General features: G+C 45.0%; 1 protein-coding gene across 1 annotated transcript; it reads right to left on the reverse strand.

Annotated features, from left to right (window-relative positions):
* Positions 1–1,036: 1,036 nt before the first annotated feature.
* LOC146348215 (vitamin D3 hydroxylase-associated protein-like) lies at positions 1,037–26,781 on the reverse strand. The gene is made up of 15 exons (XM_084851647.1): positions 26,569–26,781; positions 25,575–25,688; positions 24,675–24,818; positions 24,108–24,241; positions 21,265–21,471; positions 18,446–18,486; positions 17,017–17,141; positions 14,961–15,086; positions 13,761–13,858; positions 12,670–12,769; positions 10,379–10,422; positions 9,098–9,137; positions 7,152–7,260; positions 4,251–4,396; positions 1,037–1,171 (listed from the first exon to the last, which is right to left on the reverse strand). Exons 1-15 carry the CDS (start codon positions 26,764–26,766, stop codon positions 1,037–1,039), a joined length of 1,761 nt encoding a protein of 586 aa, XP_084707773.1. The 5' UTR covers positions 26,767–26,781.
* Positions 26,782–27,912: the final 1,131 nt, after the last annotated feature.

A 27,912-nucleotide genomic window follows, 5' to 3' on the forward strand; every position in this document is an offset into this window, starting at 1 on the left:
TTGTTAGGTTGTGAACTGTGAGTTGTTCATGGTTAACAAACCATGGTTTGTTAGCGTGGCTGGGTTCACACAACAAAACAACCCATGATTCAACTACCATTCACAGTTCAACAACCCACACTCAACCCATACTCTGGCTTGTGTTGTGTGAACCAGGTCATTACTTAGAAAAAAGCATCACTGATTTCAGTGGAATGACAGGTATGCTTAGGAATGCATTCTTAGAAGTGGGGGAGAACAAAAATATTAGAATACTAGATAGGACCACACATAGTAGCCCAGCCTTTCCCAACCTGGTGTCTTCCAATGTTTTGAACTTCAACTCCCATTAGCCCAAGCCAGCATGGCCCATGGTCAGGAATGCTGGGAGCTGTAGTCCAAAATCTCTGGAGGGCACCAGGTTGGGGAAAGCTGCTGTAGCCCTATTCAGGTGCTCCCTCTCATGTGTTTACAATAGTGTATGGTGGGGGGAGGGGAGTAGGATCATGCTTTTTGGGCCCACCGCTTCTGCTATGTCCCCATTGCCCTCCCAGCCTTGGACATGGTAAGTGTGCAGCAGGGAGTGTGCTCAACTCATGTAGGTTCCCCAAGTGATTTAGAACCTCAGCAATCATGTTCTAAATCACTCAGGAAGCCCACATGAGTAAAGCAAGCTCCTCAGGCCTTTCCTGCCCAACCTATAGAAGGCAGTGGGGATGGGGATGCGGCAGTGGAAGGCAGGGCCACTTCTCCCTCCTCATGCAATTGTAAATGCATGAGGGGAGAAACCTGAATAGGGCTTATGAAACACTAGATCCAAAAGCAGCAGGCCCAACTTCAACAGAGTTGGTTTACAACAAACATTATTCTTTGCTGAGTTGCCAAAGTTGATGATTTCCGCCCAGGGAGGGATTCCAAACCCTCCCTTCAATAGGGACAAAGGAAATGCTGGAACCAAATGTGCGCACACCTCTTGATAGCTGAGATTGCATGATGCATCAGGGAAAACCTGACACAACTGCTGCCATCTACGGCAAATGGCCTTGCTCTGTTAGGATCATGCAGCGTTCTTCTGCCTCCCTTCACGGGAGACCACCTCCACCTCTTTCATGAATCGAAGACATAATTCCTCCTGCCACGGTAAAGCCACACACTGAACTGCCACAGGGAGACCCACAGCACCTTCCACAGCCTGCAAGAGATGTGCAAAAAGCAGATGTACTGAGAACGCCCGGGTGTCAAGCTTTTTAGACTCTTGCAGCCTGGTCCTACGGATGTTTATTCTAAAATGAATCCAGCTGTGTTCAATGAGGATTACTCCCAAGTAGGATCACAGACCCCATACTCTTACAAACTAGGAGGCCCATAACACAGTTTTTTTTCTACCTAGCAATGAGCGCTCTTGGTCCTGGGAAGAAAGGGGTTATGTGTATGTATGTGTATATCTCTCTGTATACTTGCTACCTTGGGGGCCATTGGTCAAAAGAATGGGTAAAGACATGAGAAATAATAAAGTACCTGTTATTGTGTGCCTGCATGGAGAACAACCTTCAGGACTACTCTCTAACGTTGAACTGTAGTCAGTGCTGGCTTCAGGTTTTTGAAGGCCCTTGGGCAAGGCATCCTCAATGGGCCCCCTCCTGCAGTGAGTCTACCTTCTCACCACCATTGTCGCCAGCTGCTATTGCCTCTCTTCCTCTTTCTCATCATTGCCACCACTTGCTTGCTTGATAGGCCAGCAAGCAAGTTGGCAGTGGCATCTGCTGCTGCTCCTTTTCACCACCAAGGTGTCTGGGCCAGAGCAAAAGGCAGGTGAACAAGCGAGTTGCAATAGTGAAGAAGAGGAGTAAGTCCAAGGGGGTCATGGGCCCCAGCTGGGATGAGGGCCTTTGTCATGTGCCTGACCATTCCTACCCTTGAAGCTGGCCCTGACTGTAGTCAATGACTAGAGTAAGTAAGGCTGTTCCCTTAACAAAATAACAACACTCCAGCATTGTTATCCCCTGCCTTTTGCTTAAAGATGGATTCAGAGATCCATCTGTGCTGTAATGGTCACTTAAAATGCACAACCAGATATTTAAGAATTGTAGGTCTGACCTAAAAAAATCTGCAACTTGGCCCCTTTCCTGTGACAAAAATGAACACAATCCTGGATTTTGCTATTAGACCTGCACATTATGCCTCAAGTCTCCTATCAGCTTGTATAAAACCCTCCTTTAAAAAAAATCTTCTGGGATCTGAGTGCTGTTGCCATGATTCTTTGTATTTCCCATTCACAATATTCCACCTAAAGCGGAAACAAGTTTCCTCCAAAAAGTGATTATTTGGAATGTTCTTTTGCAAATTTTCATGGCGTTCATTCTCCAAATGTCCTCTGGGTTTATGAATATTTGCTATTCAGCAGCATCAACATTTTGCAGCAGCAGTAAACATTTGACAGTATTTGAAAGGTGGCATGCATTTGAGACTGACATGCAGCAGTCATTAGCGCTGTGCTGAATATTTCTGCCACTTCTTTTCAACCATTTTCATTCAATTACATAGAAGAGAAATGTTTTCAAAAAGAAATTCAATGGTGAAGAAGTTTTGGAGAAATTCTCATGGCTTGGGTTTGGGTTTCTTGGGCTTACCTTACTTAGGAAGTGGCCGAGGAGGGGGCACAAGCGTCGTGTTTTTCATTGTACAATCATCTTTTTGGCAGCTTGTAGCCTCCTCAGTGTCCTACACTTCAGTTAAGGCCCAGTGGAAGGAAACATGAGGTAATTCCTCCCATAGGGCTTTTTCAGATCAGGAAGTGTAGGCAGCCTGGGAGGCTAAGCTGTGATTAGGTACACTCAAAAACACCACAAAAATAAATTATAAAACACCCTGAGAATGAGGCAGAACAATGGAAGCCCCTTTCCTGGGGTGGGGGGGAGAAGACTTTAAGTAAATTGGAGGACAGATTTTGGCAGAGCTCTAATCTACCTCATCCCTGGAGCTAGACCCGACACGCCTCCCCCCCCCCACAAACACACCCCTGCATTGTAGGGCATGCAAATGGGGGCCAGCCTGCCAACACAGCTGATGCTGTTGCAACATGAAAACCCCCAAAACCCTTACCAAAAAAAGAAAGAAGCTGTGCTACAAGCCCTGCCAATGGGGAACCCTATCTGCAAGAAACTGTTGAAAAATTTTCCTCTCCCTGGAGAAATTTGGTGAAATTGCCTCCCAAATTTCTCTGCCCACAAACAAGGCCATTTGCACACAGGTCTAGGAGTCATCATTTGACAACTGAGGCCCAAACTAGACACTACCTTAAATGCATGCCCACTGGCAACCTGCATCTCCTCTCCACATCTCCCAGTTATGTTTAGTTACAGTGTATGCAATGCATGACTTGTTGTCCTGCTCAGTTTTTCTCCATTCGCACTTCACTTGACTGGGTGCCACTTATGAGGAATAGGAAAATGCTGAATGTGATGACTTTACAATATTCATGTTCCTAAACAGAACATTATTGGGAGATGTGGAGGCACTATGAGATGGCAGTATTAGAGTAAAGCCCAGACACACAACAGCAATTAGTATTTGACAGCATCAGAAGAATGAGTAGAGGAGGGGAGGGGAGGGGAGAGGAGAGGAGAGGAGAGGAGAGGAGAGGAGAGGAGAGGAGAGGAGAGGAGAGGAGAGGAGAGACTCTCCTATGAGGAGAGACTGAAAGAACTGGGCATGTTTAGCCTTGAGAAGAGAAGACAGAGGGGAGATATGATAGCGCTTTTCAAAGGTTGTCACAGAGAGGAAGACCAAGATCTCTTCTCGATCATCCCAGAGTGCAGGACACGGAATAATGGGCTCAAGTTACAGGAAGCCAGATTCCGGCTGAACATCAGGAAAAATGTCCTGACTGTTAGAGCAATACGACAATGGCACCAATGACCTAGGGCGGTAGGGCTCTCCCACACTGAAGGCATTCAAGATGAGGCTGGGCAGCCATCTGTCAGGGATGCTTTGACTTGGATTCCTGCATTGTGCAGGGGGCTGGACTCAATGATCTTATAGGCCCCTTCCAACCCTACTATTCTATGATTCTATGTTGAACAATATTTAGTAATTTTACATTACCATCACGTATCCATCAAAAAGAGACCGTTTTCAAACTGTGATGTCAACGTTTGATTGTGAAATCAAATGCCACATTTTGGGGTCATACACTGACATCAAAATCTGAGTTTTGAAATTCACTGAAATGTGACATTTGCATCTGTAATTCCACCTCAATTCGGGCAAACCTCTTTCAGTTTCTTATCCCAGGGGTCACCATAGTGTCCTTGGTAATGCCACAGCTCTTCCTCATCAGCTTCTGTAACTGTGGTGACTGGCACAACTCCAGCAGGGAAGTTCAAAACATTGTACAGCATGGTAGATGAAACAGCAGCTGGGAAGGAGAATATGCAGAAGAAGCAGTGTGATAGAATCCCAGAACCAACACCCACGCATCTACTCACATGGCTAAGTTATGGTAAGGCATACATTTTTTCTGTGTATTTCTTACAGTGCAAGTGGAAAAGGTATGATCTTAGAAATGATTTGGAGTCCCCCAAACTAGGATCCTCAGCTCTCTTTCAGCATCCTCCAGAAATCCCTAGCTTAGCCTGACAATTCTCGATAAAGCCTTTACATGAGCACCAGCCCAATTGTGCAAGGGCTGTTGTCTGATAAAACAATACCAGCCTTTCCCAACCTGGTGCCCTTCAGACATTTTGGACTATAACACCCAACATTCCTAACCATCAGCCATCTGGCTGGGGTTCATGGGAGTTGATGTCCAAAACATCTGGAGGGCTCTGAGTTGGGAAGACTGAACAATACTGTCAAGTTTATTTGCCCATGCAAAGACCCTTGGATTGCTTCCACACACAAACATCCTTGCATCAACCACATTCAGCTCCTCATTTTTCCCCTCCCCTCCATTCATTTCCATTAACATTCCTCTCCTTTTCTTCTAGCCTTTTTTCCTGTCCCTCCAACACTTAAATCTGTCATTCTGCCTACTCATCCTAGGGATGTCCAGATTTTGTGAAATCCGTCCCGCATGTGTTTCATGGATTGTGTGGTGTCATTCATTCCAGCATCAGTCACAGACGGATTTGAATTTTTTTTTTTTTTGCTATGCAGAAAAATACACAAATAATTCTGTAAGAGGGTTCACAACAATTTACATAATTTACATTAGTACATAACATTTAGCTTATTGTCCCCCATTCCATTCAGCTTTTCCCTGTGTATATTTACCAGTATCAGCGGAAACTTGCATACTATTTTCCTACAAATACATTTTGGGAAAGTAAAAAAAAGATCCGAAAGTCCATGGACTCTGCGTGGCCTGAGGGAGCCAGTCCACAGCAGATTCCATGGGGTCAGATTCTTAGAAATCCAAGCTCATTTTAGTCCATCTTGAATTTCTCCAGCATCCCTAACTCATCCACACATCTTGACTTCTATGGGATAACACCCACTGCCATCCCCAGTAAGAATATGTTCCTAATTGTAATTTGGCCAACAATATCCAGTGTAAAAGGCTGTAAGTGCCATCATCTCATTAAACCATTCCCATTATGGACCTGACTGCAGAAGAATGTTTTACAATTACACCCAGGGTCTTGCAAGTACACATCAGGAAACATGCTAATGAACCCAAGAGAATGTCTGTCCCAAGGCTTATTTGGAAGGATTCCAGCATTTGTAAAGGTAGCGCAGGAAGGAAGATGTAGGCCAAGAGCAAAATTATAGCAGAACAAGGGTCAGGAGATAAAGTAGTCTGAGCAGCACAAAAGCGGAAACCCTCTTGATGCTCATACCAAAGGATACCAAAGTGTGACCCAATAAGTTTAAAAGGGGTGAGACTGGAACCCAGTTCTCACTGAGAAGATCAATCTGTCTAGCCTGGACCACATCAGAATGCAGTGGAGGCTCACATGACGGAATGTAACTCCCCATGCAAATAAACATCTGAACAGAGAACATGAGCCGGTCTGGGCTAGGCTAGGCTAAAGCCCCCACCAGTATGAAGTGATACAGCCCAGAGAGATGTAACTACCTCAGTGAGAACTAGGCCTAGGTTACATGCCCATCCCAATAAATCAGGAGTTGTGAGCAGTAGTTATTTATTTATTTATTTAAAATATTTCTTGGCTGTGTTTCAGGACAAAAGCCCTCCAAGGTGGCGTACAATAATAAAATACATGATAAAAGCCAATACATGCATACTGATGATATTTCAGCCCAAACCTCCTGATGACTTCCCCAGTGGTTTCTCGTGGGTTTATGTATGTATGTATGTATGTATTTATTTCCTGCCCTATATCATTAAGATCTTAACATGTAGATGTTAAAAGCATGGGGGACAGGATGGAACTTTGTGGCACCCCACAGGCTAATGGCCATGGAGCAAATGTCTCCCAGCACCACCTTCTGAGATGGGTCCTCCAGAAAGAACTGGCACCACTTTAAAACTATTGCTTTGCCTGTTTACTGCTATTTCTCCACTTGGCTTGCCATAGAGCAGGGGGCAGCAACCTGGTGCCCGCCAGATGTTTCAGACCACAACTCCCAATAATATTTGGCTGTGTGTTCTATCTCATAAGAGGACAGTCCTCTGTTTGAAGCTCTTCTGGATTTGAAATGCTGTCCAGTCAAAGACTGGTTTAAAGATAAAGAACCATAAGAAGAAAGCGCAGGGGCCTTGAAGTTGCCCATCATCTGTCAACACCTGGGCAGCAGACTAAGCAGGCATGCAGGCAACCTGGTCACAGTCTTCCACACTATGGGATGTCTTGTATTCCCATTGAAATCATAGTAATTATTTCTGCTTTTGCATGTTTTATGCACATCTGTGTCATCTTCTGTCCTTTTTTTTTTTTTGGTGATGATGATGACGTGGTTCCTCTTTTTTGGCAACATGTAAATGGCTACTGTATTGCCAAGCTGGCTGGGGCCCATGGGCATGGTAGCACCGCACATCTGGAGGGCACCAGGTTGCTTACCCCTTGCAACAGGATATAGCAAAACAGGTTCTGCTCTGGCAGCAATGCTAGTTCAAGGACTAGTTCCCTGACGGATGTTCTTCTTGACACTTTATCATGCTTTTTGATGTGATTGAAAGAGACATACCCTGGAAATGTGAGGCTTACCCAGTATTTTTCCAGGATATCCAAGAATGAAGGCAGGACCCAGAACTGGACACAGGACAACATCAAGCTTGCATTTCCTCCATTGGTCAACAAACTTCTTACGATAAGCCTGCGTGTGCAGTGCAACAGGAGTTAGAAAGATATCTGACCAAGTCTAGGTGAGCTGTTAGAAAGAGTTTTGAAACTGTGCAGGAGTTGCTATCTGAAAAGAATACAGTCAGCATGATCCACTTTACAGCAAGCACTGCTGCTCCAATACGGGTTTTTTTTACTAATGCCACTAAAATATGTATGATGCATCCACTGAAAACTAATCAGTTATTGCTCACTGTGGATGTAGGAAGGCAGGTCCCTATAAAAGTATCTCAGGCATTTTGGGCCGAGGCCCTTTAAGATATTATCAGCGCAACCCCATACATGTCTACTCAGAAGAAGTCCCACTGGATACAATAGGGCTTACTCCCAGGTAAGTGACTATAGGATTGCAGCACACGTTGAACTGAGCCCAATAGGCCACAGAGAGCTGCTAACTGAGATCTGAGTGCTGGTGTAAAATGTACCCTACAACCCTTCCCTGCCAGAAGGTGGGCTGCACTGCACCTGCTGAAGTTGTAGAACTGTTATCAAGGGGAGATCATGCACAGAAATTATGCAGGCGTGCACTTATGGCCACTAGGCCTTCCTCTCACTGGGCAAAGGTGGTATAAAGTACCCCCTGGCCACTGCCACAATCCAGACGCATCCAGGTGCACCAAGGCCTGCCAGTCCTTATTTCAGTCTTGTCCAGATTAAGTGTCAATCTGCTGGGCTTTTACCAAGATCTCAACCACAGCCAGACACTGAGGAAGCACAGAGACAAAAGAACCTCAGCCAGATAAAAAGGAGAGAGCGCTAGATATCATCCATGTACTGATAGCACCAGACTATACTTTTAGGATTTACGTGGGAATAAACCACCACCTCTTTTAAACACTGGACCTAAGACAGTTCATACCATCTGAGACCAGCATCTGTACAGTTCCACTCATGTTAGAATCAACTGCAGCTTATTTTCTGAGATGTTTCACTTAATATATATCTTATGTATTATCTATTTTGGACGTTTATATCCTGCCTTTCAACAAATTCTTAAGGCAGCTATTTATCTTCTTGCTCAGAAAACACAAAGCCAGTTCTGCATCACAGCATCATTTAAAACATCTGCAGGCTTGGTACTTTACTGTGTTGCATGGTATAAACAAGGGGTGGGGAACCTGTGGCCCTCCATATATTTTGGCTTACAACTCCCATCAGCCCTAGTCAGCATAGCGAAAAGGTGAGAGATGAATGAAAATCCTAGGCTAAAACATCTGGATGCCCACAAGTTGCCCACCCCTGGACTGTAAAATTAACTTCATGGGGTAGGCCGGCCTTCCCCAACCTGGTACCCTCCAGATGCACTGGACTGCAGTGCCCATCATTCCCAGCCAGCTTAGCCAATTCCTTGGAGGGCACCAGGCTGGGGAAGGCTGCAGTGGGCTCTTGAAGAAAAGGTGCCACCCCATGGGATTCAGGAAGCTGGTCAACCAGTTCAAGTACTCCAGGCTTGCAGACTATTTGATTCTTTTGGAAAAAATACTTCCAGTGGGGGCCCAACTCCAGTTCTATAGCCACAATTATGCATTTGAAGTATGCTTACGAATTTATCGTTTGTCAGAGAACACATGTTTTCTTGCAGGTTTAGTGGCTGCATCGCTCCATTTTAGATTTTGATGGCACAACACTCACAGAGATCTGGGACATTCTGTGGCCATAGTTATTCACGCCAAGGAGCAGAAATCGAGCTGCCCTTAAAATTTGTTGTAGCCATTGGAGAGAAATTCATGTATCTCAATGCTTGCAGGAACTGATTTCTCAGAACAGATTAAGCTTTGCTTTTTTATTTGCACTCCCCCAAAACTTTTTACCGCCACTTTGTCATGGTGCTCCCACAGGTGCTTCACAGACCTGAAACATGCAACACATAATCAGTTAATTTGTCAGGTCTTGGTATTTTATTGTTAATTGTTTTGAGTTGTTCTAAAGTGTTTTAGGTTTTCGAATGTTTTCATCCCTGTTGTGAGATGCCTTCAGTCTTTTCCTGAGAAAGATGTCTAAGGGCACAGTCCTATGGGATTGTCACCTGCTAGGGAGAAGCCTCCAATCTTAGAGGCTTCCAAGTGTGCTGCTGCCGGCACAGCAGGAGGAGCGCTGGAGGCGATTTTCACCTCTCCATCTTCCTTTTAAATTTTTCCTTTAGACAGGCCTCTGAGCCCATCTAGAAGAGTCACTGTGCCAGGGGCAGGGCTGAAGAGGCCACAGGATAAAGCTGATGCTGGCCTCTCCTCTCCCACCAGAAGGCCCCCCTTTTGACCTCTGTGAGGCCATACAAGCAATAGAGGCTGGTGGCTCTGATTTCAATGCCATTTTGGGTTTCAGTCAAAACCAGACAGAGCTCTAAAGGAGGTATCCAAGGTGCTGTACTCTATCCCCAAAATAGGTCCAGCCCCTTGGATAGTTCCTTCAGAGTTCTGGCTGGTTCTGACTGAAATCCAGAATGGAATCACAGCCCCACCAAAACCAGAGCCACCAGCCTCCACTGCATCCAAGGTTGCTTTTGTGACTACAGGAAACAGGCGCCATAGTTTTTTTCTGTGGTGGCTGTGAGAGGAAAGGGGACTGGGGAGCAGGAGGCATCAGACTTCAGAGTCCCCCTCCCAAAGTCATAGGAGTATCTACGGCTTTGGGACGGGAAATCTGAAAGATCCCAGTACTCCCAAGGACCATCGGATTGCTCCCTGAGAAATGTAATACATACTAATAATAATTAGTTGAGTATCTTAATATGTCAAAGGGCTGCCACCCTGCTGGATAGCTAAAAAGACCATACGCATCCAAGACAAGGCAGAGGCTGGCCAGATCATCAATTATTTTAGAGGTGATTCCACTAGAGCATAACATGCATACCCTTCACAGTGAGACACCATGTCTTACTCTAAAGAGTACCTGATTTTCAGAATCTTATCTGGCACAGTAAGCATCTTAATCACATTAGCCCAAGACAGGACATCGCTGATCGACTCTGAGCAAACTACAGCAGTGGAAAATCCAGCTCAGTCAGAGACTGGAGACCGTAAAGCCCCCATCCCTGACATTTGGCAAAGGCCTCATTTCGGTATATCTGTAAGAGAATACGGCACCACTCTTACCTCACACCACAGAGTGCATTCAGATGGCTGGCCAATCGTGGAAACTAGAATAAAACCAAAATTGGGTGAGAATCCAGATTCGTTAGAACTGTTTGGTATTGTAGCTGGTGTGGGGAGGAGTTGTATCTCCACTCTTTGGAGAATGGTGAAACTGTAAAACCTTATTTCTGGACCAACTCCGCTGATGGCAAATTGAACAAGGATTAGGCAGCCTCATCCTTGGTCACAGACCATTTATAGGGCTTCTTCACACGGAGGTTTTATCCTGCTATTGAGATTGCTCACTCACGGAAGGTTGTGGGTCCTTTTCGTGACGTAGTCAACCAACAGATCCGGAAATAATAAAGTATTAAAATATGTTGGATTGTTGCACTGTTAAAATAACCACTAGATGTTGCTGTTTAATCGAGTTCTATGGAACCTTGAAAATTAAAAACTTCCCCTCTCAGCAATCATGTGGTCACCATCTAGGAGCCCACTGTGAACACGGAACAGCTCCACAACGGTAGGACTGCCGGTTTTTTCTTTAATGTAAAGGCTCCTGGGAAATAGGTTGACCAGCTGGACAGACCTGGTGATTTGCAGTTTCTGCAGGCTGTCTGGGTCTTAAAAGTGGTGCAGAGCCTTTCTACACAAAGTTTTTTATTGTGCCCTTGTGATCACTCACTCACAGTAGTTTGCGGGTCCTTTATATGACATCCTCCACCTCCAGGGCCTCTCCTGCTCTCTGCAACCATTGCTGCGTTTCTTTTTTTCTAATGAGGAAAGTCTGCTATTATTTAGAAAATGCATGATAAAGTCCCGTGTAATTCCAGAATTCTGCTATACCACAGTGCAATCTAGTGGTTGCATAATGGAGCATATAGAAAAGCACAGAAAGAAAAGCCTGGGGGAAAAGCATGTGTAAAGGAGCTTATCTTAATCCCACAAAGAATCTGGAAGCAGAAGCCCAGATAAAGGTGCGGGATAAAAGCCTCATGTAGAAATGCCCATAATGATTAGAGTATTGGACTGGGACTTGGGAGATGCAGGTCCTAGTCCTCACTTGGCCATTAAGCTCACTGGGTGACTTTGGGCCAGTCACCGACTCTCGACCTAGCCTACCTCACAGGGTTGTTGTGAGGGTAAAATGAAGGAGGAAGAGGATTATGTAAGCTCTTTGGGTTCCTTGCAAAAGGAAAAAAGACAGGATATAAAGGTAATAATAAATTATTTTAAAAAACAGATCCACAAGTGAGCTTCAGTGGTATATTCATAGTGGAGGATAGAACCAACAGTGCAGTCCCTGGGGTGCACAGGACTTGGTGTCCAGAGTCCCTCACCTGCACACACCTGGACTCCATTTCAAAACTAGCTCAAGCAGAGAGTCTTTACTTCCAGTTACTTGGTAGATGTCTTGTCCAGTTCCCTCGCACCCCCTCCCCCAGCTGCTATAGGACCCCCTTTGCCTATGTACCATATTTATTTATTTATTTATACATACTACTTGTATACTACTTAATATTCTAAAAACTCTAAGCAGTTCACAATACATATATAATACAGTATAAAACCAATATAAAAACAGAGTAAGAACAATACAAAATAATATAGAATTAAAAACTTTACAACAAAGACAATAATAAAACAATAAATAAAACAGAGCAGTGTCATAATTCATTACGAGCCAGGGAAAGCTGTGTAAACAAATACATCTTCAATACATGCCTTCAAGAGGCATTTAAAGTGCACTACAGTTTCTGCCTCTCGAACAACACGTAGGAGGGTGTTCCAGAGGGTGGGCGCTACTACTGAGAAGGCCTGCTAACATGCTGTTACTTGGCAACACTCTGTTGGTCATGGAATTACCAAATGACAGACCTGGTATAAACAGTTTTTCCCATATGTGCCTCCACCTAGCACCTATGTCCCTCTGACTTTACAACATGGTCTGCCCTCAAACCCACCATTTCCTGAACTAGGAAAAGTTGGCACAATTAGAGTTGGCACAAAAGCTGGCACAATGAGAAGAAATCTGAACTCCAAAACATTAAATTACTAATGAGAAAGTAAATAAGCACCTAAGGAAAATGGGCAGGCCCCACAATTTCTCAGAATACACCAACTCCAACTAAGGCGTGTTGTTCCTGTGGTAGAAGAAATGCATATAACTGACACATATGGTTCATTTCCCATTATACACACAAATTATAATACATGCATCATTCCAATTTCTTTTAAAAACTTCTCTCTGGAAGAGAAGAACATGATTAGGAGTATAAATAATAAGCCTAAAGAGGTCTAAGACTCACCCAGGGTTTGACAATCTTAGCGAAAACTTTCTTCAGCAAATTTGGGATTCGAAGGCAATCCACCTGGGGTTTCAAGCTTGGATCCACTATGTCTCTTTCACTGAGAGGCAGCAGAGAAAGAAGGCAAGAAAGTAGGCCAGTCCAACTCCTTTGCACTTAGCAATGATGATTTCCCATAAGAATTCTAGCATAACCTATGGAACTCACTGCCACAGGAAGTGACTTAGATGGCTTTAAAGGGGGATTAGACAAATTCATGGAGGATAATGCAATCGACAGCTGCTAGTCATGATGGTTATATGCAACTTACAAGTTGCTGAGAAAGATCAGTGGGAGATGGCTGTTGCCCTAAAGTTCTGTATGTGGGCCTTCCAGAGGCATATGTTACTGCTGTATTTTATTGTTATATTTAGCATTGATGTTGTCATTATCTTCACTGCTTCGATAATTTTGTTGGAAGTCGTATATAAATTTGTGAAACAACAACAACACGCCTGGTGACTGTGGGAAACAGAATGCTGGACTAGACAAACCTTTGATCTGTCCGGAAAGTAAGCTTATCTTCTCATAGTTCAAAGAAGTTTCCTATGCTAAATATACATGTTAGTCACATGAGTATCCTAATGGGCAGATCACCTCAACAGCACTTTCCACACACAGTGCTGGTGAAGACATCTTCTGGCTGGCGACAGGTCTTGTGTGTAGGAGGAGCAGTTGCCCCTCTGCTCTAGAACAGCTAAAACTCACATATGATAAGGTGCTTCATGTGGAGAGCATCCACCCACCCAATGAGCATTATTCATCCCTGTCAAAAATATAGGGTAGGAAAAACCACATGCATGGGTGTCCATGTCACACATTGCTCTAGGTACATGGTGGAGGGAAGGTATACTCATGCCAATTCTTCACCACAGGAAGCCTCTCACTGCCGGGCAAATGTCACAACTGGGACAAAGATCCCTGGCTTACCAGGAAAACAATTTGGTGGTTTCAGAATCTGCTTTGAATGTCTGCACAGCATTATTGGATGGGCTTCCTTCTTCTCTCCCTGCTTTTTCCTTGAACTGCCCTTAAGGTTCATCGTTACTTACAACATGGCCAACAGGGTTGAGCCTCCATCAGCAAAAAGGCCTTTGAGAAAAAGTTCATCGATGACATAGTCCACCGAAGGAGGGGTGAAGGGGACCAGCTGCAAAGAAAGGGTTGTTCGGTGAGCCACTAAGGTGCCAACTAAGGGACTGGAAGTGTTATTTCACAAGCACTTCCCAAATCTCTTCTCCCCAATGGGATGTGTGGATTAATGCTTTGCCTGCTTGCTGTTTGTCCACTCAGAGTGTGTGCTTTTCTCCATGAGAGGTACAAGATACAGGAACCTCCATCTTTTAACTTTCAGCAGGGAAAGCAATTTTGAATGGACAAAGAGCAGGTGGGAAAGTGTTGAAAAGCCCGCCTCCCCCAGTCTTCAGCAGGGATGCACGAGCATCCCTGTATTCACCCCAAAAGGTCCTCAGTCCTTTGCGCTTGCTCCAAGCACATGTGTGCAAGGGACTGATGTTAAACAAGTTCATTTCATTTTGCTTTAAAAGCCACCAGGGTGTGTGTGCCTGAGTGGCGGGGGGGCACACAGAGAGACACACGGACCAGGGCCGGCCCTACCATGAGGCAGAGTGAGGCGGACGCTTCAGGCAGCTGACTTTGAGTAACATAAAGGACAGCAAATTGTTAGCTATTGAATTTATTATTCTTGTATTTTTACTCCCAAGGAGAGGTGTACGTGGGATTTTCTGCCTCAGATACCAAAACAAATTGGGCAGCCTTGGGTAGTATGCACCTTGAATGGGGGGCAGGGGAGGAAGAGAGAGATTTGCTCCTCAGGCAGCAAAATGTTTTGGGCCAGCCCTGATACCCACACACGGACCAGGATTAGTGCCGCAGGAGGATGTCCACCTGTGCTGCAGTCCCAATAAAAATTGCCCCTCTCCACAGCCGCTATTGGCTGAAGCTGCTGAGATTAAACCGACAAAGACCTTTTCCAGATTTTCACTGAAGGCTAATCAGTTTAGCCCTTCTCTGCAGGCAAAGTATTCTGCCTCTCAGGCACTGGAGTGAATATCTTCAACCCAGGTATATCACGAAGCCTGTGTTTACCCTCTGTGCTTAAGAACAAGTGTTTCTGGCATTGCACTGAAAATGCTGTAAAAACATAGCCAAACGTCTTGCAAAGCAGGTTTCTTACTTGGCCTATGTAGAGAAACTGTATTGCAAGTAGCAACAATACCAAATGTACACACCGTATGATCAGCTTCTTGGAGAAGCTTCCTGGTTTGATGCACAGCCCTCCTCATGCAGGAAGGGAGCAAGAAATAGCTGTCAGTGTCATAATATCCTATCCGGAGTGGTGTATTACTACAGTATATCTAGAAAGAAAGAGAGAACCTTGAATTTCTACCATCACTAGATGAATAGCTGTGGAACCAATCTATGACAACAATATTTTGCTCACACACTATGAGTGGAACTAGACAAAGATCACAGAGCCACTACCCAAACCAGCAACCTCACAGCCAGTACGATGTGGTGGTTAGAATGTCAGACTAGGACTGGGGAGATTCAGGTTGAAATTCCCCCTCAGACATGAAGTGTACTGGGTGTGGGTGGCATAGGCCAGTCACTATGTTTAGCCTACTTCACAGGGCTGTTGTAAGGATAGATTTTGAGAGAGCCATGTATGCTGCCCAAGCTCCTTGTAGGAAAAGTGGAATATAAATATCATAATTAATGGTTTCAAGTTCTTCCTTCTCTGCTTTGTAACATGTAGTAATGGAAACACATGTAATGTGATCACATGATGCATTTTCCCTGCTGCTACCCCACCCTCACCCCACAACATTCACCGTTCAGTGACGGCATAGCCTTGATTGCACCGTGTCACGTGCTTGCAGTCCTTCACCTGACAGAACATGTGGCTTAACCTGTGGGTTGCCATTTTTAGTTACGACCCCACGTTGTCCATTCACATCTCTACTCAAATCTGTATGAATTTCTTACACTTCACTTGTATATGCCCAGGCCCCTCCCTCGCTCCATCTTGAGGAACCAAAGTAAACTGCCGACGCAGACACCTTTTCACAACAAGGTTGTGTAGTAGTACACAGTATATGGGGGAGCGGGGAGAAAAAGACAGAGCAGCAGTGGCAGCTCCATGTCTCTTACAGCATCTGATTTGTTTTGTTTTTGTCTGTCTGTCTGTCTATTTAGGGTGCAGTCCTATGGTGAAGCCTGTAAGCCTCCAAACTTGGAGGCTTGTGGGCATCCTCTGCAGAATGGGAGGAGCAGCGGAGGCAATCTTCGCCTCCGCACTCCTCTTGCTCTGCATTTTGGCTAGACAGGCTTTTTCACCTGTCGAGCTGAAGTACATCAGAGCAGGAAGGAAGGAGGCTAGGGAGCCTTGGGATATGTTGCCTCCCGCCTTCCCCAGACTCCTCTCCATCCTGTCCACCGACACGCCCCCTTTCGTCCCTCTCTGAGGTCGCCAGCATGGTTCTCTCCCCACTGGCTGTGAGGGAGAGGGGGTGCGGAGCACGGATTCCTGGATCCACAGTTGGAGCGCTGTCTCAAACTTTGGATCCAGGAATCCGAATTATCCTATGGGGCCCCAGACTCTGACTAGGGCCATAGGATTTCTCCCTCCATGTATTTATTAAAATAATTCTAACCCACTGTATATCAAAAGATCTCAGGGCAGGATACAATCAATAAAACAATTTGACACAAAAATAATAACACTACAAAAAAACCCCACAACCCAACATAAACCCAGCAAAAGTAAGCCAAACCAAGCAATGCTCACTGAGGCCAAAAGGTTTGGGTGAAGAGTCAGGGTTTGATTTGACACCAAAATGAAGCCAGCACCACGCAGGACTCCAGGGACAGGGCTTTCCATAAATGGGTGCCACAGTCAAGAAGGCCCTCTCTCACATCTCCACATAATGTACTGCTCCCAATGGTGGGATGCAGAAGAGGTCCCCCTAGGAACTAGTTCGACACTACCCATGTGCAGGATTGCAGCCTAACTGGGTTAAGGCCATTGTCTTTTACTCTCACATTACTAGGGCTGGCAAAGAATCCTGCCTAAAACCCTGGAGAGCCACTGCCAGTCAGTGTCCACAAGCCTGGTGTAGATGAACCAGTGGTCAGACTCTGTATAAAGTAGCTTCCTATTTTCCACTCTCTGCAAGAACTCTTGCAATGACTGCCAAATTCAGCAACAGTGTCTGCAGCTTCAGGGTCAATAGGGCTGGGGGTGGTCCTGCAATAGAATTAACTGCACACTAAGGCTTGATCTACCTCCTCATTGAATGGCATAGGCGGCACGGTGGGGTCCAGCTGGAACATATCATCACATAAGAGCGCCTTCATGCACAGGACCAGACTGTCCACATCCCTTGCCATCGGCCCCACCGTTCCTGCAACTTTAATCAAAAGGAGAAGATGGACGTGTGTGCAGACATATAATGCAACCCATGTGGCATTATCAAATATGCAAAGATAACGTGAAAAGGCTTAACGGAGAGTGCACCCTGATCCTCAAAACGGTTTCACAGCTGCTTTTAAAACTTTTGCATTTTTTAAGACAAAGGGTGAATGAATGAGGAATAAGAATAGGAGAACAGAAGAAGAGCCTTAATGGATCAGACCGTGTCCATCTAGTCCAGCATTCTGTTCACACAGCGGCCAACCAGCTGTTCACCAGGAACCCACAAGCAGGGCATGAGCACAACAGCACCCTCCCACCCATGTTCCCCTGCAACTGGTGTACATAGGCTCACTGCCTTTGGTACTGGAGGTAGCACAGAGCCATCAGGAGGACTAGTAGCCATTGCTAGCCTTCTCCTCCAGGAATTTGTCTAGCCCCCTTTTAAAGCCATCCAAATTGGTGGCCATCACTACGTCTTGTGGTAGCGAATTTCATACCTTATGTGCTGTGTGAAGAAGTACTTCCTTTTATCAGTCCTGCCTGAATCTCACACTAACCAGCTTCATGGGATGACCCCAGGTTCTAGCATTTTGAGAGAAATACATTACACACACACACACACACACACACACACAGAAAGAGTAGGGTGGAGAGCCCAACTGAAGCTTGGGGACAAGGGAAAGTGAGAGCTGATACCTTGCTTTTAACTTGCTGGTCAAAAGCAAGCTATGTTTCAAGATAACATCATGCCGTGGGTAAGCACTGTTCAAATAAGGGGTGCAGAATCTCAGCCCCATGGGCCAAATCCTACCCTCTGGGGGCCCCATATGGCCACGCCCCTTCATCTGGCCCCACCCCTTTCCCCAACTTCCAATCGTGTGGTAGTTTCCCAGCATTTGCACATCGTCATCCCCCCTCCCCATTCTGAAAGGTTGAAATGTCCCTCCTAAGGCTCATTTACTGGCAGCGAGAGCTTTAAGATACAATATGCTGGCATTCCGGCCACACCCCTTTTGCCTTCAGCTCCACCCACCACTGGAATGCACCCCCCCCCCCCGAAGATCTCTGGAAGTGAATTTGGCCCTCGGGCTGAAAAGAAGTTTAAAGGTTATCCTAGGCTCATCTCTTCTGGAAGATCAGATCTTCCCCCCGCCAAATGTCTTGTTGAAGTTTGGATTTCATCCACCATCCACCCAATGTCCATTCTGCTTCAGCCCAGGCAAGGAACTTTTTACATATAGTCAAAGCTAACCTCTCACTTCTTTCCCACACTGGACAGAAAAGGAGGAGATCATTTACCTGAGAGTATTCCATCAACAGGGCCTCTTACTCCTGAATGACTGTAGAACAGAGAAATGTAAAAACATGTTGCTGATAAAAAGTAAATAAATGTGATTAACATTCACAAACAGCTTCATGGCAATGGATGCCAAATGGATTACACTTTATGTATACCTTATGATGAAAACACTTTTTAAAAAGCATGCTTAAACTGGCCACTTTTCTTTTGAAGAAAAAGCAGCTGCAGGGTCTGATCCGGCATTGAATTCCTGCAGAACATTGTCCCTAGCTGCTATTTGACAGACACGAAAGCAATGCTGAAAAGTTTTTCTCTCAGGCTTTTTGGAACTAAAAGCCATAGGTGAAATAGAGGAGTAACCTAACCGCTCCCTCTCTCTCACAATCTCTCTCTCTCTCTCTCAGAGAAAATGCTCCTTTACCCTTTACATACATTACGTCAAGACATTTGTCTCAAGTAGAAGGGAAAATGATGACAGACCATCTGAGGTTTTACTCTAGTTATTTGTGACAGCAAAGATATATGCATGTTGCACTGCAAAATGAACCACAATCTAATCTCTTCCTGGTTCATTTAAAAAACAAAAACAGTTCACCATCACTGAACCAGATTGACACCAGAAGGTTTTCCTCAAGAGAATGTGGCATGTAATAATGTGTGACACAGTTTTATTAGCAGCGTTTATGAAAATGAAAGGAAACCATCTATATGCAGGCTGGTGATTTGACACTTGAAAGGTTCCACTGCATAGAATGTACAGGCAAAAGGTCTCCTCCTTGGAGACTGTAACCAGTTTTTTTCAGTGAGCTTGTGAATTTGGAATGCTAAGATCAAATGACCACACTTCAGCAAGTGGGAAATTGTGTTTATTTGTTTTACGCAATGCCAGCATGGCTCTTTAATGAGTAGCACAAGTAAATGAAAACAAAAGCAGATGCCTGTCCCAAGGAGTCTACAATCTGCTTACATATTTGTGTGGAAGTTACAGAGCAAGAAGCAAGGGTAGCAAGGGATTATTGTGAGCAAATGGACATACACATTCTTAGACTTTGTTGTGTGTATGGCTACAATGTTTGGTTGATGGATCGATTAATCAATTTTAAAATACTTTGATTAACCAAAAGGGTGTCCATGATAAATGCTTTTATTATTATTTTTATCACAAGTACTTGTAAAAACTGCAACTAGCAAGCAGAAGCATCCCTTCCTATGCTGAGAGAAAGGTGTCTGGGGTTCGACACAATGCTTAATTCAGTCACTTTTCATAGCTAGAGCAATTAAGAGCTCAATCCTCTGCATGTTTAGACAGAAAGAAGTCCTACAGTTCCCAGCATGCTGGCTGGGGCATGCTGGAAGTTGCAGGACTTTCTGTCTAATCATGCAGAGGATTGTGCTCTAAACTAGCACTTTTCTCCCAGTTATTTTCTGGGAAGCAACTTGATGCATAGGACTGTCATAGTTAAGTTCTTATGTGCAAATTGAATTGGGAGGGCAGTGCAGGGGGATGGGTTTCCTACTCCAGAAACATTTTGGATTAGATTAGTCATACTTTGAATAGAACCATTCACATCAATGGGACAGGTAAGCCATGACTAACTTAAGTACCATTGATTCCAATGGGCCTACTCTAAGTATGACTAAATCTGGATCCAATCCTTCATGACTGTGATGACAGCTTCTAGGATACAAGCCTTCCCAATGGTCCTGTTTGTATTCCCTCCACGCCAGCACCAATCAATGGAAGGAAATCGTGCTGAGGTGTGGGAAAGTCATGCTCTGGTGCATGGTAGTGCTGGGGTGTTTGCTTTGTTTGAAATAAAGTGAAATGTTCATTGCCACACTGGGATGCATAGAAAATAATTAAAAGCACTGAAAAAAGGATGGTAGCAGAGAAGCCCTATAAAAGAAGGGGAGGCCTTACTGGCACCCCAATGTCAGGTGGGGATTTAAAGGGCAGATGAGCTTTCCACCACTGCAGTCAGGAAAATACTCAGACTCTTCAGTAACTTAAAAACAGAACATTATTTTAAATATATATATATACAAATCATGCTATGGCTGGTCATGGTGGTGAAGAGTTGTGTCACTATAGCGATGTCACAGACACTGCCCAATAGGTACCCATGAGAACTTTGCCACCACATTCCAAACAGCACACTCAGCCTTGGCGTATGCCCTGATGGGAAAGAACCACCATTTCCAGCATCTAAGTTTGGTGCTTGAAGGCTTGAAAGTGGAATTTCCCTAGAACAGAAGCATTTGCTGGGTGAACAATATCTGAATCGTGTGAACATTCCCTGTACAAAACCCACACTGGGTCAAAAACCCTTAATGCAAGTTGTTTAGCAAGTAGATATCTTCAGTGCCAAGGTCTGAGAGCTACCCAGCAAGCCATTTCATCATCTCCCCAAACAGTGGAGGCTGGTGGCTCTGATGCCAGTGAGGCAGTGAATCCACTCCGGGTTTCAGTCAGAACCAACCAGGACTCTGAAGGAGCTATCTAAGGTGTACCTCGGATGGCTCCTTTAGAGTTCTGACTGAAACCCAAAATGGATTCACCACCCCACTGACATCAGAGCCACCAGCCTCCACTGTCCCCAAATAAGATCACCAATATTTCCTTTGTGCAAGACTTTCCATGAGATTTTAAGCTGAGGCTGGATGCCCGCTAATCAGGGACACTGTAACAGCAAATCTTCAGTATCAACAGGGGGTTGGGCTAGATGTCCTTTGCGGCCCCTTCCAAGTCTTTGATTCTATACTTCTTATTTTTAAAATGCCAGTTGTTTGCACTGTAGGTGATAGTTTCAGTACATACCTCAGCCTACCAGCTGTTGGCTTCAGTCCACAAATTCCACAGAAGCTGGAGGGCAGGCGGATACTTCCACCCACATCTGATCCAAATCCCAGGATAGACCCTCCTCCAGCAATCAGAGCACCTTCCCCTCCAGATGAACCACCAGGGCTTCGCTCGTGATCCATGGGGTTTACTGTCTGGCCAAAAATGGAGTTGCTGCAGTCATAACTACAAGGTGACAGAAGTACAGCCATTTATTTTACTCCAGAACGTTGGACCACTCTGTGCAGAACAGAGAGAATACATAAGATAGTCATTCCTCACTTAGGATGCAATCCTCCACACACTTACTAAGGAATTAAATTCTGTTGAACTCAGTGGAACATCTTTGGTTTGGGTTTTTAGAGTGAGAGGTCTGTGATACTCACAAAGTAACCCTGCCATTCCTAGCACCCTATACTGGATGTGTGCCAAGAGCTCCAGCAGATTTCTCAGGTCAACCAGATTGTGATCTGGTTTGCATGATCACCACAGTCCACCATCACTTACTTAAGCCATAGTGGGCTGCGGCGCCCATAGGTGCCAGGTTGCGAATTCAAGCCCCTGCCGTGGCTTCTCGTGTTGTCCAAACCCGGTGAGAGTGGCTTGTTGAGGCTGTTAACAAACCACCGTACAACAGGCCATGGGTTCTGACTGGTTTATTAACTGCCCCAAGAAGCCACCTTCACCAGATTTGGATGACACAAGAACCTGTATCCGGTGAGAGTAATAAGGTAAACCAGGTTGGCACACGGTAGTTAACTAGCCACCGTGGCTTATTACACACTCTCACATTGTATGAACTGGCCCACTGGGAACAGAGGATAAGAATAAGCAAGTTCTACTGTGCTGGGAAAGACTGAAGGCAAAAGGAGAAGGGGACAGCAGAGGATGAGATGGCTAGATAGCATCACTGATGCAATGAATATGGACTTGAGCACGCTCCGGGAGAGAGCGCAGAACAGGAAGGCCTGGCGTGCTATGGTCCATGGGGTCACGAAGAGTCGGACACGACTTAACGACTGAACAACAAGAACAACAACAACAACAACTGTGCAAAGCCCCTGCACTGTGGTACACTACCAGCAAAAGCAAGAAACACATGTTTATTATTATTATTATTATTAATTTAGTCTAGAGGTAGGCAACCTGGTGCCCTCCAGATGTTTTTGACTCCAGTTCCCTTAATCCAGGGGTCCAGAACCTCAGGCCAAACTCACCCCTCCAGGGTTCCCCAGATGGCTATGCCCCCTTCCCTTGGAGTTTGTAGTCCAAAACATCTGAAGGGCACCAGGTTGCCTACCCCTGATTTAGTCTGATATGGTAGGCAATTCCAAACAATGTATTCCATACCAAGCTACTCTTCAAGATTGCTACATACTGCTGCTGTAACTGACATAGAACTTGGAAGTCCACAAAAATGAGCTCCTGGGATCACATTGCACTGCTTTGAGGCGTTCAGTGCTAGCTCCTTGTTGTCTTCTGGGCACAGCTGAAAGTGATGGCTTTTGAGCTCTGTCACCTTATTTGACTTGAGCTGTAACTACCTAAGCGAACATAGGCTAGCGGTGGGCAGTCTCTTATGAGTGCTGCGATCCTCTGGGCACTTCCTTAGTAGCGCTCTCCATACACCAAGAAAGAACAGAAAGGACACATCAGAAATGCTATTATTGGCTACTTTTCCTTCACACCTACAGAGTTAAAGAGCAAGTATATTCTTTGAATCGTAACACAGGAACCTGAGACAAACTTTGTCCTCATAAGCCTCCCTGGGTCAAGAATAAAACTGTACACACTAAAAAGAAAACCACCCACAAATCACTGGACGAGCTTCCCTGGTTGTAATTAATACAGTAAGTAACTGAGTAATACAATCAGTAACTAAGACAGATAAGTGCCCTGTTGGCAGAACTCACTCTCATTTGGAGACTTGGGTCCAGGGCTAACTCTACCATTAGGCAGAGCAAGGAAACTGACTCAGGCAGCAGACTGGGGATGGTGGGAAATGGCAGCAGGCCAATGAGCTGTTCTTCCTGGGCTCCTGGCCATTCCCCTTCTCTTGGAGGACAGAGCTGTGTATGCCACACAGCTTGTCCTAAACCCCCTAAACTGGCTTTCTGCCTCAGATGTGGTAAAATACACTCTCTCATTACCAGTGTTGAAGTAAGATTCAACTGCAAGTCCAGTTGGCTTCTCTTCATGGAATGGGGACAGATGCCATCTTGTCCTTTGCCTCAGGCAGCAAAATGTCTTGGCCAAGCCTACTGAGACTGGTAGGAGAACTAAGGATTGGCATACCACCAATCAGCACAGACATCTCATGTAGCTAACCAGGTTGCAATCATGACGAGGGGTCTCATGCCTGAAGATATGTGGTGGAAGCCTGTGCTGCCTCAGAACCTATTCACCCACCTCATACCCATCACTGAAGAACAAGATAGTGGGTAGTGTCCAATGGTGTCCCAGTACTTGCATAAACAAACACTTGTGCAATGTAACTAACACTTGCTGGTGCTAGCGATTTGCCACTGAAAAGCAGTGAACATTGGTGGCAAATTGCCACTTTCCCCTGTTGCACTTCCAAGCACTAGTTACATTGCACAACCACTGGTTCATGCTAGTACTATGTCATTAGTGCTAGTGCTGGGACAACATTGGATACTACCCTATATTTCTGATCTGACATTTTGAGGTCAATGCAAAATGGAAACAAATATTATGTCTTTTTTAAAAAGCAGAAGTCAGAGTTGATTAATTCTGTACACCAGGCTGATTTGCACCAATACAGAGAAGGAACATCCACTGCACTAATTATGGTCACTTACTTCATTAAGGATTGTGGGACATTGGTGAGTACAAAAGGATTTGCTCCTTGCCTCTTTAATACCTTGACCAACACACTGTCCTCTTCTTCCGGAGCACTGAGCAACTGAACAAAGCCACATGTCGATAAGTGACCCTAGAAGTGAAGGTCGCTTGTTGAATGTCATTTTTCCAAACTAGTGAGCAAAAATTTAAAAAGCTAAAAAATAAAAGATCCAGCTCTGTATTTCAACAGCTGTCCAAAAACACCTCGTACTCTTCCTTAAATTCCGCCAAGTATGTCTAATAGAGTTCTGTGCCACTTGAAAGCATGCATATGCCAAAAGAAATTGGCCCTTTTCCATAATATTAGTATTCCCCCACCTTATTAATATACTGTAGCTGATCTCTTGCAAAGCTCTATTACGTGTACTCCAAATTTGCTGCCGGTGTAATATTCTCTTAGGTCATACAATCATATGAGAGGACTATACCATATGCCCAGTTGTACACGGAATAGGCCCTTAGTAGCCACACTTTGGTAGATTTGCACCTAACTCTAACTCTGTGAGTCATAGAAATGGAATTACCTTGTATCCAAAGTGGTCCTTGATACTAACAGGTACTCCATACAGTAAGCCCTTTTCCTTCCGCTTCTTCAGGTCTTGGAGGTGTTGTTCACATTCTGGAATAAAATGGCGCACGCAGTTCACCTCCTGGGTGACTGCTAAAGCCTATTCAGTGAAAATGAGGGGAAACAGGGTAGAGATTTAATTAGCAACACAACAATGTTACCCTTTTATGTGGTGTTTTCCACAATATAAATGTTCTTAAGTCTGTGAGAGTGCCCAGACTATCCACTCAAAACCCACTGCGTTAATGTAATTTACGGAAGTTTGAAGAAGAGACTCCCTTTGGAAGCGGATGTAGAGTGGCTGTGGCCAAATTAATTCAATACTTGCCCTGAAGGAGCAAGACATAGGTTCTAGCCAAGGGGTTAGTTCATATTCTAATTCTACACGCATATATTCAAGTGTCAAAGTAATGTGCGGTTAGTGTCTCTCAGGACGGGTAAATATTTAGACATAGCCTTGCCCAACACACACACTATGAGAATAACTGGCAGAAAAGTAATGGCCCTTGCTGTGGGAGAGGGGATCAGTGACTGTGAGTTACAGGAGTTAATGATGTAGCAAAATTGTGCTTTAGACCTGAAAGTGGAACTCAAGGAACTCAAGAGACAAGACTAAATCAAACGTTCCTAATTCTGAAAAGAAATTCCACTAAACTACGGGAAATAGGTTTGTGCAAATTTTACCTAAACAGTTCAGATTGCATAGTATGGTATTTTGTCCAAATGTTTAAGCTACCTTGAAAGCATGTACTTTTCTGGAGGGACAATTTAAGGCAGCCTTTCCCATCCTGGTGCCCTCCAGATGTGTTGGACTAGAACTCCCATCAGCCCCAGCCAGCTTGGCCATACTTCTCACCTTCTCCATATAGGTGTAAAGGACACTTTCTGGAGACAAGGTCCCTTCTTTCAGCTTCTCAGCCAGCTCTGCCAGGGGCAGAGAAAGGATGTGAGTGGTTTGCATCCTGGGGTTCTGAAAGGAGAACATGTAGCATAACAATTTGCATGGACTCTGTAGATTTTAAATGGCATTTAGCAGTATTTCTACTTTAATCCCACCCCCCGATATGAACCTACCCATATGCTACGATTATCATCTGACGCCCACCTCCAAGTGCTCCTCCAAGGGAGGTTTGGAGGATGGCAGTAAGGGAGAGGGCCTTCTCGGTGGTAGCCCCTCGATTGTGGAATGCTCTCCCCAGGGGTTACCACTCCTGAAGGCAGGGGGATTCAAAGAAGGGCCTCAAAGGAAGTTCTTAACACACAGTATTACATCCTTATAGCTGCAATATCTTCCTGGTTTGTTTTTCAGAGGTTTGGCCTTAGCAGACCTGAGTTGAAAGAGGGAGGGGGAGGAGAGAAAGGGGACATAAAGGGAGGAGAGAAAGGAGCCAGAAATAGCAAGAAACAAGAGGGAAAGAAAGAAACAGATAGTTTGCATCCAAGCCTTGCCTGATGTGTCTTCCTCATGAGGAACAAGATACAAAACCCAGGCAGGTTCATGCAGGAGTCACACAGGTCCCATGACCCTGAAAGTGAGCTAATATTATGGATTGTGTGAATACAGGACTGTATTTGGGCACATTGTGAATATGGTCGACTGACTTGCTTCAAATTCCGCTACCCATAATTCTCTAACTTTTGAATTCCTGGTTTTGCAGCCCCCTTGTAAAACCTTTAAAATTCCCAGAACTGCAGGGAATACCGACAATCAAAATATGAGAGTACTAAATGTCTGATTATTCACTGAAATTCTCTTCTGCCATCTAATAATTATTCCGGCCCTTGTGTACAACTGAAGCCTGTGGTGAGAACATCATACCCATATATATATACATTTACGGGATGTGTACCTGATGCTTAAATTCCTGAACAGCTTTTTCCATTTCTCCCAAGCACTGGTCTCGCTTTCTTCTTGCCTCTTCTATTTGTTGTTTTTTCCTTTCCTGGCCCATCCATCTCAGTGCCAAGAAAGCTGCCGATGAGCCACAGGCAAGGGCCAAGAGAATATGAAGATCATTTTTAACCCGCTTCAACCATTCGTGGATCATGGTGGAAGCAACTTGCAGAATTCTGGAAGGAGATCGGTAGACAGGGTTTGGTGACCCTGAAAGATAGTGCAGAAGCACTGTGAAGGCCAGTTAATTTAATCCCATCAAGCTAAACTGCGTGCACTACACCCACAGTTTGATGAAACATATTCCAGTTCCTTGTGTACTCCTGAATAGCTCAAAAATTATTTTAAAAGTCAAGGTCGATGCCCTGATGAGTCCACTGTAGAGTGCCCTGCCGAGTTCACAACACCGCTACATTACAGAATGATTCACTGAATATAGATCAGCTATTGGCTTTCATCCAAGAGGAGTGGGAGAACTAACCAATAGAATTACAAGTGTTCTGTCCAGCATGTGCTCTGAGAGTTGCCCTGTGCTACGGATGAAAAGCCATGGAAATGCTCACATTCTCCAGGCAGCTCTAAGATCTCTTCCATGGAGCATTCAGCAAAGGAAAGTGGGAGCCAAGCCAAACTGGACAATGTCAAATCACTAGAAGAACAGAAGTGCAGCCCCACTGGTCCATCTAGGCCAGCATCTTCTCCCCACGTAGTGGCCAACCAGATAGCCTTCTCCTCCTCTTGGTTGCCAGCAACAGGTGGTCAGGTGAGTGGCGGGGGGTGGGAGGGAGAGAATGAAGAGGGAATTGGTCTGTACTTAGCCCCTACATATCCTGGAGAGGGGATTAGGGCTGGGAAGATGTGTACCTTCATCAGGAGGGCTTTAAACTGAATCCTACGGGGAAGGGAGATGTAATGTTGGGGGTAACAATGGACGTAGGCGCATGCACTGCAATGGAGAGAACAGCGCTGATAGCGCCCAATAATAGTCTTCAGACACATGTAGGAAGAAAGCCAGACTATGAAGCACATGGTCTTCGATGTCTATATACTAATGCCCAGAGTATTGGAAACAAACAGAACGAACTTGAACTCTTAATACAGGAGGGAAATTATGACTTGATAGGTATAACTGAGACTTGGTGGGATGACTCTCATGACTGGAATACAGCAGTTGAAGGATATAACTTGTTCAAAAAGAACAGGAGGAACAGAAAGGGAGGCGGGGTTGCACTGTATGTGAAAAATACATATCTCTGCACAGAAATACAGGAGGAGGAGCTTGGTAGCCCCATCGAGAGCA

The sequence above is a fragment of the Heloderma suspectum genome, chromosome 4, assembly GCF_057233095.1.
Source record: "Heloderma suspectum isolate Gila_16-S chromosome 4, 16-S_ref, whole genome shotgun sequence".
Taxonomy (NCBI): Eukaryota; Metazoa; Chordata; class Lepidosauria; order Squamata; family Helodermatidae; genus Heloderma; species Heloderma suspectum.